At 43.1% G+C, this 12,463-nt stretch overlaps 1 protein-coding gene across 2 annotated transcripts in view; it reads right to left on the bottom strand.

The window, feature by feature from the left end:
• Positions 1-12,463, bottom strand: part of amph (amphiphysin) — a 36,350-nt gene extending 23,887 nt beyond the window's left edge. For both annotated transcript variants that reach the window (XM_069684888.1, XM_069684889.1), the window contains exons 1-6: positions 12,209-12,463; positions 8,717-8,797; positions 7,932-7,986; positions 5,974-6,068; positions 2,307-2,402; positions 2,117-2,224 (exon numbers count right to left, since the gene is read on the bottom strand). In XM_069684888.1, the coding sequence (XP_069540989.1) occupies positions 2,117-2,224; positions 2,307-2,402; positions 5,974-6,068; positions 7,932-7,986; positions 8,717-8,797; positions 12,209-12,277 (504 nt within the window). In that variant the 5' untranslated portion in view covers positions 12,278-12,463. The remainder of the gene's footprint in view (positions 1-2,116; positions 2,225-2,306; positions 2,403-5,973; positions 6,069-7,931; positions 7,987-8,716; positions 8,798-12,208) is intronic.

Raw genomic sequence — 12,463 nt, 5'->3', positions numbered from 1 at the left:
CCTCTTCAATCTCTCCTTAAGGTTAACGATGGTGCCCCATCTGTGGAAGACCTCCTGCATCGTCCCAGTACCAAAGAAAGGACGTCCCAGTGGTCTAATGACTACAGACCTGTGGCACTCACGTCACATGTTATGAAGACATTTGAGAGGCTGGTTCTCCAGCACCTGAGGACACTGCTAACTGCTTCCCTGGACCCGCTGCAGTTTGCATACCAGCCGCACATTGGTGTGGAGGATGCCCTCATCTTCCTGACCCACAAGTTCCTTTTTCACCTGGAGAAGCAGGAAGCACTGTGAGAGTCGTGTTCTTTGACTTCTCCAGTGCTTTCACAACATCCAGCCCTGCCTTCTAAGGGACAAGCTGCTGGCGATGCAACTGCACCCTGACACCACAGCCTGGATACTGGACTACCTCACTGGCCGGCCACAGTATGTCAGAGTGGATGGCTGTGCCTCTGAGGCAGTGACAAGTAACACCGGCGTACCTCATGGAACTGTTCTGGTACCATTCCTCTTCACTCTCTACACCTCAGACTTCCGGTTCAACTCTGGTTCCTGCCACTTCTAAAGGTTTTCTGACGACTCCTCCATTGTTGGATGCATCACCGATGATGACGAGGAGGAGGAGTACAGAGGACTGATAGAGAGCTTCATCGCATGGTGCAACAGCAACCACTTGAAGCTCAACATCAGCAAGGCCAAGGAGCTGGTGGTGGACTACCAGAGGAACAGGAGGTCCCCTGCCCCACTCATCATCCAGGGAGAGGAAGTGGAGAGGGTGGACTCATACAAGCAGCTTGGGGTCCAAATCAACACCAGACTGGACTGGTCTCACAACACTGACGCCCTCTTCAGGAAGGGACAGAGCAGGCTGCTCTTCCTGAGAGGACTCAGGTCCTTCAGTGTTTGCAGCAGGCTCCTGAAGGCCTTCCATCAGTCTGTTGTGGCCAGCACACTGTTCTTTGTTGTGGTGTGCTGGTGGGGTGGCATCAAGGCTGGTGACACTAACAGACTCAACAAGCTGGTGAGGAAGGCCCGCTCTGTGGTCGGGCTTGAACTGGACACTGTGGAGTCAGTGGCTGAGAGGAGGATGAGGGACAAGCTTAAAGCCATCTTGGACAACCCCTCTCACCCTCTCCATGATGAGCTGTGGCAGATGGGCAGCACATTCAGCCAGCGCCTCATCCCACCCAGGTGCAGAACTGAGCGCTTCAGGCGCTCCTTTGTGCCCACGGCCATCAGACTGTACAACAACAGTGGAGGCTACAGTCATTCTGCTGAACAGCCCCCAACAGATAGTGACTCATCACCTTCACTCTTCAGTGACTCTCTGCTGGTCTGATTTAGTTATATACTCACTATAGTTATATGTCATATACTAAACTGTTCTTACTATTCACCTCCATATTATTCTGCACTGCATTATATTATTATTACTGTTACTGTTATTATATAGTATATTATATTCTAGTTTTCTATATGTATATATTCATATTATTCTATATAAACTATATATAAACTGTACCATACAACACCATATTACATCAGATATTTTGTCTTTACTGCTGTACTATACATTATTACATTATTATTATAAGTATATTATTATCACTGATACCACATACTGTGTATTATAATACACTACATTATGTTATACTATATTATTGCAATTGTACCTTTATATTACATTTTTACGTCTCACTTAATATTCTATATCATACTACATTATATAGATATACAGTACATACTGTAATATGCCATACTGTATTTATTGCCACTTTTATACTGCACCTTATATTGTACCATATGTTATACCTTAGACCTCATAATATACTGTATTATCTGTCCTGCTAAGTGTTGATTGTATAATAACATAACACTTTAAGTCACTTACTCCTACTTGCATAACAGCTGTATAAACCTCTTATTTTATTTTATTAATTTTATCTATTCTTATTTTTATACTGTAATTACTTTCTGTTTGAATTTCCCCTCTGGGGATCAAGACAGGATTATCCCATCTTATCTTGTACAACACCTTTACAGGTGACTTCTAACACCTGGACACATGTAACCTGTGCTGTTGATCTTCATCATATAAATAAAACGGAGTCACCTTCATCATCTTGCGGTCGCTCTTCATCCCTGACAGCTGCAGCGTTTCGACGTGATGGCGCGCGCTGTCGAAGTCGATCAGTTTGCGGCTTCTTTTGGCGACTCGCGTCTGAAAGATCAAAGTTTCATTCTTCAGCTGAACAGTCGTCAACACGAAAGATTCTTTAATTTGAAGACAAACTGTTTGTTACTTTGAGGTCTGGAAACTGTTGCAGGTATGCGTCCAGGTTCAGAAGTGTCGAGTCCACCAGTTTGTTGTGGAAGTCTTCCCACAATGCATCACAGTCCTGCAGGATATATACCAATGTTGTCATAACAACGGATCAAAAGGTTAGGGGCACCTGACACCTGGCATGTCAGCAGTTAAAAAAGTTACTTTGAAATGATGTCACTAAATAACAACCATCAAATATCAGTCTGTGATAAACACTAACATTAGCCGACATGCTAATGTTGAAGCTAACATTTAAACTCACAACATGAGAAGTTTTCAAGTTCAATATTTAAAATTCACAAACCATGTTAAGCTACCTGCATGTCACTTACACACCTGGGGTCTGTTTCAGAAAGGAGGTTCAACAAAGCTGTCTAACCCTGGACTGTGGTTTGACTTACCCTGCATCCTCAACATTTTGTGAACAATGAACTGTGACAGAATGAACCAGCCGCGAGACAGGGGAGCACAAAGACTAAATAAACTTAGGAGGTGAGGCTAATCAGACACAGGTGAGACAATCAAGGGGCAGGTGAAAACAATCAGGGCAGGGCACATAATCAAACAAGCGGGAAACACAAAGGCAGGAAGTGGACCAATACGAGAGACAAGGTGACAAAGTAAAACAGGAAATGATCTAACCAAAGAGACACAAGTGAAATACTTAACTAAACAAGACTAAACACTGACAAGAACACAGAATAAACTTAATACAAAACTAAACGATGAAAACTCACGACAAGGGACAAAGTGACAAGGTAAATCAAGAAATAATAACTGAACACCGAAATACAAGACAAAAACATAACTAAACTAGAAACTCATGACAAACACGGCTGCAGCTGCAGAAGAGAGAGAAGTGGCGTGGGAAGAAACTGCTGCTCGAGGGAACGCATACGTTTGAACTGGTCTGTTTATTCAATGTTTATTCACAGCTGGAAGAGAAGCTAACATTTGTATTAATTTAGGAGAAAAACGTACATGGAAGCATTTAAAAATAAAACACCAGAACATCATTCAAAGGTGCGGCTCAGGCAGAACAGGCTCATGGCTGAACCTCACTTCAGTCAGATTTTCAATATTAAACTAATTAAACATCATTCAGTGGCTGTTTTAATGTGCATTAGCTTTATCCCTAACATGATGCTGACTTCACATACAGCATGTCCTCTCACCTGAATCCTGTTTGATTAAACTGAATTGTGATAGCCTAGAGGGAGGAGACAGAGCGAATCTCTGAGTTTCTTGAAAAAAAAACTGCTCCTGACCAGGTGAGGTTCACAGACACAGTTACCATAGTAACCAAGTCAGAGTTGAAATTACCTCTCTTTCTGAAACGGCAAACCCGAGGTTTCCCTCATTTCAGGGTTAACAAACCCGGGGTTTCACTGAACCCGCTTTCTGACACGGACCCCTGGACACAGGTACCTATGTGTTTTCTACCTATGTGTTTTCTACCTGTGTGTGTTTTCTACCTGTGTGTGTTCTACCTGTGTGTTTTCTACCTGTGTGTGTTCTACCTTTACGTGTTCTACCTATGTGTGTTCTCTACCTGTGTGTTTTCTACCTGTGTGTGTTCTCTACCTGTGTGTTTTCTACCTATGTGTGTTTTCTACCTGTGTGTGTTCTCTACCTGTGTGTGTTCTCTACCTGTGTGTGTTCTCTACCTATGTGTGTTCTCTACCTGTGTGTTCTCTACCTGTGTGTGTTCTACCTGTGTGTTTTCTACCTGTGTGTGTTCTCTACCTGTGTGTTTTCTACCTGTGTGTGTTCTCTACCTGTGTGTTTTCTACCTGTGTGTGTTCTCTACCTGTGTGTGTTCTACCTGTGTGTTTTCTACCTATGTGTTCTCTACCTATGTGTGTTCTACCTGTGTGTTTTCTACCTATGTGTTCTCTACCTATGTGTTTTCTACCTATGTGTTTTCTACCTGTGTGTGTTCTACCTGTGTGTTTTCTACCTGTGTGTTTTCTACCTGTGTGTGTTCTCTACCTGTGTGTGTTCTCTACCTATGTGTGTTCTCTACCTGTGTGTTCTCTACCTGTGTGTGTTCTACCTGTGTGTTTTCTACCTGTGTGTGTTCTCTACCTGTGTGTTTTCTACCTGTGTGTGTTCTCTACCTGTGTGTTTTCTACCTGTGTGTGTTCTCTACCTGTGTGTGTTCTACCTGTGTGTTTTCTACCTATGTGTTCTCTACCTATGTGTGTTCTACCTGTGTGTTTTCTACCTATGTGTTCTCTACCTATGTGTTCTCTACCTGTGTGTTTTCTACCTGTGTGTGTTCTCTACCTGTGTGTGTTCTACCTGTGTGTTTTCTACCTGTGTGTTTTCTACCTGTGTGTGTTCTACCTGTGTGTTTTCTACCTGTGTGTGTTCTCTACCTATGTGTGTTCTCTACCTGTGTGTTTTCTACCTGTGTGTGTTTTCTACCTATGTGTTTTCTACCTATGTGTTCTCTACCTGTGTGTGTTCTACCTGTGTGTTTTCTACCTGTGTGTGTTCTCTACCTGTGTGTTTTCTACCTATGTGTGTTCTACCTGTGTGTTTTCTACCTATGTGTTCTCTACCTGTGTGTTTTCTACCTGTGTGTGTTTTCTACCTATGTGTTTTCTACCTATGTGTTCTCTACCTGTGTGTGTTCTACCTGTGTGTTTTCTACCTGTGTGTGTTCTCTACCTGTGTGTTTTCTACCTGTGTGTGTTCTACCTGTGTGTTTTCTACCTGTGTGTGTTTTCTACATATGTGTTTTCTACCTGTGTGTGTTCTACCTGTGTGTGTTTTCTACATATGTGTTTTCTACCTGTGTGTGTTCTACCTGTGTGTGTTCTACCTATCTGTGTTCTCTACCTGTGTGTTTTCTACCTGTGTGTGTTCTCTACCTATGTGTGTTCTCTACCTGTGTGTTTTCTACCTGTGTGTGTTCTCTACCTATGTGTGTTCTCTACCTGTGTGTTTTCTACCTGTGTGTGTTTTCTACCTGTGTGTTTTCTACCTGTGTGTGTTCTACCTTTATGTGTTCTACCTGTGTGTGTTCTCTACCTATGTGTGTTCTCTACCTGTGTGTTTTCTACCTGTGTGTGTTTTCTACCTGTGTGTTTTCTACCTGTGTGTGTTCTACCTTTATGTGTTCTACCTATGTGTGTTCTCTACCTGTGTGTTTTCTACCTGTGTGTGTTCTCTACCTGTGTGTTTTCTACCTGTGTGTGTTTTCTACCTGTGTGTGTTCTCTACCTGTGTGTTTTCTACCTGTGTGTGTTCTCTACCTGTGTGTTTTCTACCTGTGTGTGTTTTCTACCTGTGTGTGTTCTCTACCTGTGTGTTTTCTACCTGTGTGTGTTCACTACCTGTGTGTGTTCTCTACCTGTGTGTTTTCTACCTGTGTGTGTTCACTACCTGTGTGTGTTCTCTACCTGTGTGTTTTCTACCTGTGTGTGTTCTCTACCTGTGTGTGTTTTCTACCTGTGTGTGTTTTCTACCTGTGTGTGTTTTCTACATATGTGTTTTCTACATATGTGTTTTCTACTTGTGTGTGTTTTCTACATATGTGTTTTCTACATATGTGTTTTCTACTTGTGTGTGTTTTCTACATATGTGTTTTCTACATATGTGTGTCTACCTATGCGTTTGTAAAATCTGACCCTGACCTTCCCGATGACCATGACGTCGTCCTTTCCGTGCCAATCAGGTTCGTAGACTTCATGTAGAGACTGAGTGAGATTGATGGAGGCCTGCTGCATCCCTGCAAGACCAAAACACAATCAGCTGATGAGGTTGTCATGGTTACCTTTAATTTTTGTCATGTGTTTTGAAAGGACACAGACATGATATACACCCACGGGCCACTTCTTTAGGTACACCTGAACAATCTAATGTAATCCAACACACCAGCTCAGCCATCAGATCTGCTGTCATGTTGCCTGTAATGTGCAGCCTCTTCTCTGCCACAGAGGTGTTCAGTGAGATTTCAGCTTCATCACTGGTGGTGCAGCTGCACTGAGCTGCATTATATTCAGAGGTGTTCCTAATTCTCTGGCCCCCTCATGTATGTAACTAGGGAGGACAAAAGATTAGAGACACATCTCAGTATAATGTAGTTCAGTACGATAGCAGCTTTAACTGTGGCCTCAGTAATAAACATAAACATTTACACCCTTCAGACTGTCAACAAAACAAAAGTCAACAAAAACTAAACTTCATTAAAGGATCCACGGCAGCGCTGTTGGATTGAGCTGCATTAGATCGTACAGGTGTACCTAATGAAGTGGCCGGTGAGTGTATAGCAAATACTTCACAGAATGGGCCAAAAATCCTGCCTTTATTAGGGACAAGCGTCTATACGACTCTATAAGACTTTAATTATTTTTGTACAAAATTCTTGGACAGCAAAGATGGAAAAACTATGAAAATGTTGATTACAACTAGGAATGTTTACCTTTATACAAAATAAGGCTTTCAACTAACATATCAATTGCAAATCACTAAGAGGAGACCCCTGTTAAAATAATGACCTCGTGCTATGCAGACATGTGAAGCTGTCAAAGCATATCAGCATATGTTTTGTTTGTTGTTTAACACACATGGTACACTTTAAAAATTTGCTTGAGAGACAGAGAAAACGAATTGGTTATCATCGTTATTTCAGACGTCATTATCATCTCTAAAGCAGCACAAGCAGCAGAGTCCTCCCCGACCCTCCTGTCACTCACTGTGGTGTACATTTTTTTATCCTTCATCCTGATCAACTGACAGAGACTCTGAGCTGCCGTGCTCACATGCTGCGGTTCCAAGCACACATATAAGTGCGGATCGTTTACCCGTCACTACGCATACTGGCCTTTTACCACCTGTCTCAGACAAAGGTTTTCCTGTCACTCTCTTGGGATCAATGCAGAAGTGTCTCACTGCTGCTTCTCCTGATCTCTGTTCTGCAAACTTGACATCTGACAGATTTCAGGTCTGACTCTTACCACTGCGACCAGTAAATGTGATGTGTGGCGTTTGAGTAAAAGTAAAAAAACTCCACTGGTCAGACAACCAAATAAACATTAATGTATACAGGCTTCTAATTGAGTCACACTGAGAATTAAGCCACGACCGGCTATTAAAAGGGACTCAGTGTTTAACTGGGATTGGTTTTTATTTGAAGTTTTATAGTATATCCAGTTAATGATGACTTGTATTAAGACTCTGTTAACAAAATAAAGGTTATATCCAGTATATGATGACTTGGGCCGGCTGTGGCTCAGTGGTAGAGTCGGTCGTCTCTCAATCGGAAGGTTGGTGGTTCGACCCCTGACTGCTAAAGTCACATGTTTAAGTGTCCTTAAGACATTGAACCCCAAATTGCTCTTGGTGGCATAGCCATCGGGTATGAATGGGGATAGATCTGATTGGGGATTGGCACTTAGGCCTTTGCCATCTGTGTGTGAATGTGTGTGTGAATGGGTGAATGTGACCTGTAGTGTAAAAGCAGCTTTGAGTGGTCAGAAGACTAGAAAAGCATTATATAAGTACATTCCAGTTACCATTTCTATTTAGACACTGTTAACAAAATAAAGGTTATATTCAGTATATGATGAATGATATTCAGACTCTTTGTTACCTTTTATCGCAGACATGTATGCCTTCATTTCCCTCTGCAGCCGAGAGCCTTCAGACTGACACAACACACACAGTGCAGGTTAAAAACACACATACTCAAACAGGAAAATATTCCACATCACTTGTTTACTTTGGAGAAACATGCTGGCTTCCTGTTTCCTTCAGAATAGTTTTGGGTCTTTTTGTTTATGGGGCGGCTGTGGCATAATGCAAGAGTTAGTGGTCTCCCAATCAGAAGGTTGGTGGTTCAATCCCCAGCTCCTGCAGTCTACATGTCAAAGTGTCCTTGGGCAAGAATTGGTTGAATGTGAGTGTGTATGGATGAATGTGACAGTTACCATTCTCTTCAACAAGTAAGACTGCAGTCTGGATCAGGCAGGTCAAAGATGAACTGAACCACACTTACGAGGAGGAGCTCAATAACTTTAAACTGACTAAACTCTGACTGACACTAAACTCTGACTAAAAGTAACCTAAAATGACTACACCTACCTGAACATTGACTTAAACTTACCTGATGATTGACTTAGTGGGGGCCCTTAGTGTGCAATATGCATCATTCTCCACAATAATGCGCATGAAGTTGGAGACTTTACATGTGTTCGTCTTTGTTGTCAAATTTCAATTAAATAATATTTGTATAGCGCCAGATCATAACCAAAGTTAACTCAAGACAATTTACAAAAAGTAAAGTACTAGACCGGGGAGGGAGACCCGTTGTGAACAATGATTTCCTGTTGTGGGACAATAAAGATCTGAACTGTGTAGTTGACGTGATAGTCTCACCTCTTGCCTCCTGAAGTTGATGACAACCTGTTCAAACTGCTCATCTTTGGTCTCATCTGCTTTCCCGAGTTTCTGCAGCACCTGAGAAATCATCAAATGATACAGATTCATTATTTTATATTATATATATTATATATATAACTGTTGACATGAAAATATTCTTGAAGGTTTTCAGTTATGTAGACAACTTTGTACCCAAACATCATCAGTGTGCATTTCACTAAGTTTATGGTAATTACTAATGAAAGTACTTCACAATTTCCAGCTGCTTCCAGAGCTGTGAATGTGTTTATAACGTGTTTGTACAGAACAAGGTCATGTTTCAGCAATACGGACAGTCCTCATTGTCAGAACCAGGTCATGTTTCAGCACCACGGACAGTCCTCACTGTAAGAACCAGGTCATGTTTCAGCACCATGGACAGTCCTCATTGTCAGAACCAGGTCATGTTTCAGCAATACGGACAGTCCTCATTGTCAGAACCAGGTCATGTTTCAGCACCACGGACAGTCCTCATTGTCAGAACCAGGTCATGTTTCAGGACCACGGACAGTCCTCACTGTCAGAACCAGGTCATGTTTCAGCACCAGGGACAGTCCTCACTATCAGAACCTGGTCATGTTTCAGCACCACGGACAGTCCTCACTGTAAGAACCAGGTCACGGTTCAGGACCACGGACAGTTCTCACTGTCAAAATCAGGTCACGGTTCAGGACCACGGACAGTCCTCACTGTCAGAACCAGGTCATGTTTCAGGACCACGGACAGTCCCCACTCCTCTGTCAGAACCAAGTCATGTTTCAGCACCATGGACAGTCCCCTCTCCTCTGTCAGAACCAGGTCATATTTCAGCACCATGGACAGTCATCACTATCAGAACAAGGTCATGTTTCAGCACCACAGACAGTCCTCACTGTCAGAACCAGGTCATGTTTCAGCACCAGGGACAGTCCTCACTATCAGAACCTGGTCATGTTTCAGCACCACGGACAGTCCTCACTGTCAGAACCAGGTCACGGTTCAGGACCACGGACAGTTCTCACTGTCAAAATCAGGTCACGGTTCAGGACCATGGACAGTCCTCACTGTCAGAACCAGGTCATGTTTCAGGACCACAGACAGTCCCCACTCCTCTGTCAGAACCAAGTCATGTTTCAGCACCACGGACAGTCCCCACTCCTCTGTCAGAACCAGGTCATATTTCAGCACCATGGACAGTCATCATTATCAGAACAAGGTCATGTTTCAGCACCACAGACAGTCCTCACTGTCAGAACCAGGTCATGTCAAATTCGGCTCCTGCAGCCAATCAGTTCTGGGTGAGAAGAGCGGAGGACGATCCGCGAGTGGAAACATAAAAAAAACAATCACTACAGTCATTGAAGTTTCCATACCTGTGAACTTTAACCTCAGACCAACACAAGAAGCTGTTCTGCTGTTAAACACGCCGGCGTGCGGGATCCTTGCTGGTTTTTTTTGGTAAGTTAAGTGTGTGTTTGGGTTAGCGGAAGGGGCTACGGCGGCTCCACCCTCCGATCTCTTCTGCGCAGTCTCTGGCTCCAAATGACATCACCATCGCAAGATGGCAGCGCCTATCACAGGGGCTATTTTGGCATCAATTACATACAATGAGAGCAGATGGAGACGCGTTGTCCATCTATATATACAGTCATTGGTCTGAACAGACTGTGTTTGTACACAATATTTTAAACCAGGTATACACGTTGGTATATGTGTATGAAAAAAAAAGAAAATCTATCTATATATATATATACAATGCTGCTTGAAAGTATGTCAACCCCTTGAGCAGTTTAGAGTTTTCTGCTGTTTTACCACGATTTCCTTATTTTATCATCACCAGTTTTTTTGTATATGTTTATCAATTGCAGGTGTGTGTACAGAGGGGATTGTGTGAGTAGCCAAAAAAGCGTATGTGCAAAAATAAGTGAACCCCCAGTTGCAGTGGTGAAGTCAAGTAGGTAACAGATTAATTCATTTGTGTGCTTAATTAATCAATTAAGCAGACCAATCAAATGAGACATAATTTGGAAAGGGGTTGGACAACGTTAATTAAAACAGAGAGGAAACCAACCAAACCACGGTCATGCCAAGGAGTACCCACACAGATCAACAATGACTAAAGGAGAGGAGATATCCGAGGACATCAGGAAGAAGGTAGTGACAGCCCATCAGTCTGGGGAAAGCTATAAGACCATCTCCAAAAGATTCCAGCTCCATCCATCCACTGTAAGACAAATCATTTACAAATGGAGGGCATTCAACATGACCGCAACTCTGCCTAGAAGTCGACACCCATCAAAACTAGCCTCAAGAAGCACCAGAAAAATAATCAGGCCAACCCACACATCACCTCTAGAGAGTTGCAGACCCCTCTGGCAGCATCTGGGGTAAATGTAAATGCGTCTACTATCAGACGAAAATTGACATGACATTCATGGGAGGGTTGCTAGAAGGACGCCTCTGCTCTCAAAAAAAACCAAAGCTGCCTGTTTCAACTTTGCCAGAAAGCACTTGGACAAACCAGAGGTCTTCAGGAAGTACATTCTCTGGACAGATGAGTCCAAAATAGAATCAAAACCGCCATGTTTGGAGAAAAGCCAACACTGCGTACCAAGAAAAGAACCTCCTCCCAACAGTGAAGCGTGGTGGTGGAAATGTGAAGGTCTGGGGCTGCTTCTCTGCCTCCGGACCTGGAAGACTCCATATTATCCAGGGAAACATGAATTCTCAAGCATATCAACAAATTCTTGATCAGAATCTTCTGCAATCAGTCAGGGAGTTGAAGATGGGACGACAATGGGGTTATGCAACAAGACAATGACCCGAAGTATTCCTGCAAAACTACCAAGGAATGGCTTAAAAGAAAGAGGATTCATACTCTGGATTGGCCTAGTCAAAGTCCAGACCTCAATCCAATAGAAATGTGTTGTATGTATATCTATACTGTTCATATATACATATAATGTATATACAGTATACCATACTGTATACTATATATGCATCTGGCAGACTCCTATTAATAACGTGCAGGTAGAAGTGACGTCATCACGCCGCAGACGGAGGGCATCCCCGCCTCCCCTTCTGCCGACCTTGGCGCAGGAAAACTCTTCTTCATCTTAATTGATTTAAAACGTCAAAAACGTGCCGGACATATTTCACCTCACGTGTGACGTCATTACGAGGCGTTACAGTCGACGCTAATCCGCCGTCAGTTCTGATGATTTTAATACTTGCTGCTTTTTACGTAAATATTATGAGATCACTCTGCCTGGATGTATGTGTTACACAAATAATAATATTAATAATAACTCCGGAAATACCGGAAAGAGGTTAAACTAAACGGAACAGATAAACAGGCCTGCAGCCACTAACCAGCTACATCCCCCCGTCCTCCTCCACCGTCACCGCCTTCGTCCTCCATCACATCAACACAATCATCAGCACATCATCCTCTTCAGCCTCAGCTCTTACCTTCTCCTGCGCGCGGTTCAGTCGTTTCTGCACGTTTTTAGCGAAGATTCCCGTTTTAATTTCCGCCATGATCACCGAGAGAGAAACGGATTATCAGCGCGAGAGAGAGACTTGCTGATAGGAGGGGGAGGGGTGTGTGTGTGTGTGTGAGAGAGAGAGAGTGTGTGAGTGTGTGCAGGGGGCGGGGCTTTAAGAGACGACACACAGACTGCTCTGAATAAAACGTTGAATTCAGCCGCCGGGTCTCGCTCTCTC

Source organism: Semicossyphus pulcher, unplaced genomic scaffold, assembly GCF_022749685.1.
Source record: "Semicossyphus pulcher isolate SPU_LCO1_2020_fin unplaced genomic scaffold, fSemPul1.0.p SCAF_7, whole genome shotgun sequence".
In the NCBI taxonomy this organism is placed as follows: Eukaryota; Metazoa; Chordata; class Actinopteri; order Labriformes; family Labridae; genus Semicossyphus; species Semicossyphus pulcher.
The sequence above is the reverse complement of the archived record's forward strand: the minus strand, read 5'-3'. Positions and strand labels throughout refer to the sequence as shown.